This window comes from Brassica oleracea, chromosome C2 (genome assembly GCF_000695525.1).
Source record: "Brassica oleracea var. oleracea cultivar TO1000 chromosome C2, BOL, whole genome shotgun sequence".
Lineage (NCBI taxonomy): Eukaryota > Viridiplantae > Streptophyta > Magnoliopsida > Brassicales > Brassicaceae > Brassica > Brassica oleracea.
The window spans coordinates 44273765-44277104 of record NC_027749.1 but is presented as its reverse complement, the minus strand read 5'-3'; the positions used below and the strand labels follow the sequence as shown (position 1 = coordinate 44277104).

General features: G+C 36.9%; 1 protein-coding gene across 1 annotated transcript; it reads right to left on the bottom strand.

Annotated features, from left to right (window-relative positions):
* Positions 1 to 314: 314 nt before the first annotated feature.
* LOC106322489 lies at positions 315 to 2036 on the bottom strand. The gene is made up of 2 exons (XM_013760527.1): positions 1946 to 2036; positions 315 to 1329 (listed from the first exon to the last, which is right to left on the bottom strand). The coding sequence occupies exon 2, from the start codon at positions 1297 to 1299 to the stop codon at positions 481 to 483; it is 819 nt and encodes a 272-aa protein (XP_013615981.1). The 5' UTR covers positions 1300 to 1329; positions 1946 to 2036; the 3' UTR covers positions 315 to 480.
* Positions 2037 to 3340: the final 1304 nt, after the last annotated feature.

The following is a 3340-nucleotide window of genomic DNA, read 5'->3' as shown; positions in this document are numbered from 1 at the left end:
GTACAATTCAGTTTAAGCCTTCCATGTATTTGCTTGTTGATCATTGGGTTTGTTTTTTATTAAGATAAAACTGTATTAGAAAATTGTGACAATAAGGATGTAAAAGTGTAGGCTCTATTTGTGAATCTTACCTGTATAACAAATGAATACTAATGTTATGGAATGTTAATAAACAAGATTTGTACACAAGCTGTTTCTTGGTATGGTGTATTTTTGGTGAACACCTATAGTTCATAAATTACTAAAATGATATTAATGTGATAACTCTTTGAAACTACGATTTAGCTCTGAAACTGACAAATGCAAGTTTCTAATAAACTTAAATAATCTCAGCATGATCATTTTTCCCAAAGAGAAGAAACCAAACTGTTTGCAATGAGGACACCACACACCAACACCTAAGGTCTGTTTTGTCCAAGAAAAGCTAAAAGCCATTATATAAGAAACAAGAAACAACTATTTTGAGAAGCCATCTCTGAATCATGTATATAGATCAGAGTCAAGCCAAGCATCCCTTTTAAGACCAGTTCTTGAAGAGTACTTCTCCAGATCTTTGTCCACACTTTTAATATCCAGACTCGGGACAATGCTCTTCAGTAAAGCACCTAGAAATCTCACCACAGAAGGATCAAACTCAGGCCACGATACCACCAACGTCCCTCTGATATTCTTCAGCTGACATCTGCTCAAAAGCGAAGCACTCAGACCATCGATAACACTACCTGATGGAAAGTAATCAAGACTCAACCGAGACGTTGCTGCTGCTTTCTTCTCAGATGATGTCTCGAGTTTAGCAGCCAATGCTTCATCCGGTGAGAGCCTCCCTCTGAAGTTACGGCTCTGAATGGAGTCCAAGATGATAACCCTCGCAGGGACAATGTCTTGGCCAACGAGCAGCCTCGAGACCAGGTTAGAGCGTTCAGGAGGGACAGGAAGCTGAACAGAAACCAAAAGGACCGCGTTGTTGTTGTTGTTGTTGTTGTTGTTGTTATCACTTACGGAGTATATGTTGCAGGACTTGTCTTGTAAAGAAGGCTCTACGGTGTTTCCGGAGAAGGGGAGTTCGGGGATGATGAGAGTTCCGATGAGAGTCTTTGAAGGTAAGCTGTGGAAGATGTGTAGGGAAGGTGAAGATAGGGCTATGATGAGGAGAGATGGTTTGAGGGGGAGTTCGGGTTTGGGGTTTGAGAAGACGATGAAAGGAGAGGGAAGGGGTTCAGGAGGTGGTGAGGCGAAGTTGTTGAGATCTTCTTGGAAGAATCTTGAAGGTGGAGGATTCTCTGTTAGTACGTCTTCCATTTCTTAGCTCTTTACCCAAGTCTCACAAACCTGTATCAAGAGACACATCAAAAATACAGAAACATTTAAACATACTTACTATATAACCGAAAGGGGAAGGCAGCATTCCAAATAAGAGACTTTAAACTCCTATGAGTGAGAGAGATTACAAAGACATGTAACCAGAAGCTATTGCTGCACAAAACTAAACTAGAAGCAGACTTGTATCTTATTATATCCACAAGAAATAACCAAAAGAGAGCAATCATTTAATCATATATGATTAGGACACGTTAAACTAGCTTGAGAGCTCATAAAGAAGTCGACTTTCATCACAAAAATAGTTATGACTAGATTGTTCGTCTCCATTTTTAACTCAGAAGAAGTGCTTAAAGTAACTAAAGAGATCTGAGAATCCTATGGAAGAGTGAAAATTATGTAAACCACATTATAGATCTTATGCTAAATCATCGATTTATCAACGACAACTGTGGAAACCCCAAAATCTAACAAAACATATAGGTACATAAAAAAAAAAACCATGACTGTTCTGAAGAATTCGAACAAATTAAACTTTTAAATCTCGAGGAATAAGGAGTAAAGTCTCAAACTTTTTAAGAGTATCGAATCGAGAGGCGAGATCGATTAGAGAAGGAAGTGACAATACCTTTTTCGCAGTAGAATCGGCGAACAAGGAACCGAACAAGAGAGAGAGTTTCTCTCTGTCTTCTCGACCAAGACAGCTTTTATGAGAATGCTTAAACCTTTTTAACTTTAAAGTTTAAACAAAACCTCACAGGCGCGTGAGACTCTATCGTGCGCCGCCTCAAGTTTATGCGCATTCATTTATTCTTTTTATTTGGTCTCCAACGATTTGTTCATTACTCAAAACTAGGCCTGGGACGGATCGGATATCCGGGCAATTTTAAGGTATCCGGATCCGGATCCTTATCCAGCGGATCCATAATTTTATTATCCTTATCCGGATCCGGGGTTCTCGGATATCCGGGTGTCGGATATCCTCCTAAAAATTGTAATATCCGGCGGATATCCGGATCCGGATTTGGATCCTTAAAATAAATAAAAAATAATATTAATATATGTATATAAAATATTAACAATAATTTAAAATATATATATATAACATCTTTAATTATTTCTATGTACAATATTACAAAATTTACATAAAATTTATATATATTATTATAAAAATGAAAATATATTAAATAAAATTAATTTTTATATATATATATTACTATTTTTGAAATATTTATTAATAAAACTTACGGATCCGGATATCCGGACTTAAAAATTAAGATATCCGGATATCCGGATCCGGCTTTGACGGATCCAACATTTTACTATCCGGATCCGGATTCGGCCCCTCCGGATATCCGGATTTTCGGATCGGATCCGGATCGAATCTCGGATCGAATCCGGATCTCGGATAAAAGTCTCAGGCCTACTCAAAACTGAATTATTTATGTACTTTTATTTTTGGCCTATTAAGGTCAATATACAAATTCTCGTTGGTATTTGCAGAAATATGCTTATTTTTATTAATTGGCAAAAACATGGTCATTGATCGTGTAATGATTACATTTATGTCCTTCACATCACTGTAACACCTCACACCTGCTACCGGGAAAGTTTACGGTAGTAAGGAACCAAAACCAGATAAAAATTTAATAATTATATAGGAAACACGTGAAAGATATTTTGTTACTCTGGGGTAACTGTCACTTCGGTCAATCTCGAGTGACGCATGGTTTGGATTTGAAGGCGCCAAATCTATTATTTGAAATAAGATTCAGGTTATTATATTGGAAACGTGGCAGGCAAAGGGCCCCAAAAATTACCGGTTATCTTGATACAATTAAATTTGGAACTTGGCCGGTATTGATACCCACAAATAACCGGTATTTTTGAAAAACATTTGACGGAACCGGATATATAACAATAATGGATATATTACGTATAAAAAGGAAGTTTGTTTTACGTATTGTTGTAACAACCGAGCACAAAACCGGATATATACCAATAATGAACAGATAATGAAATG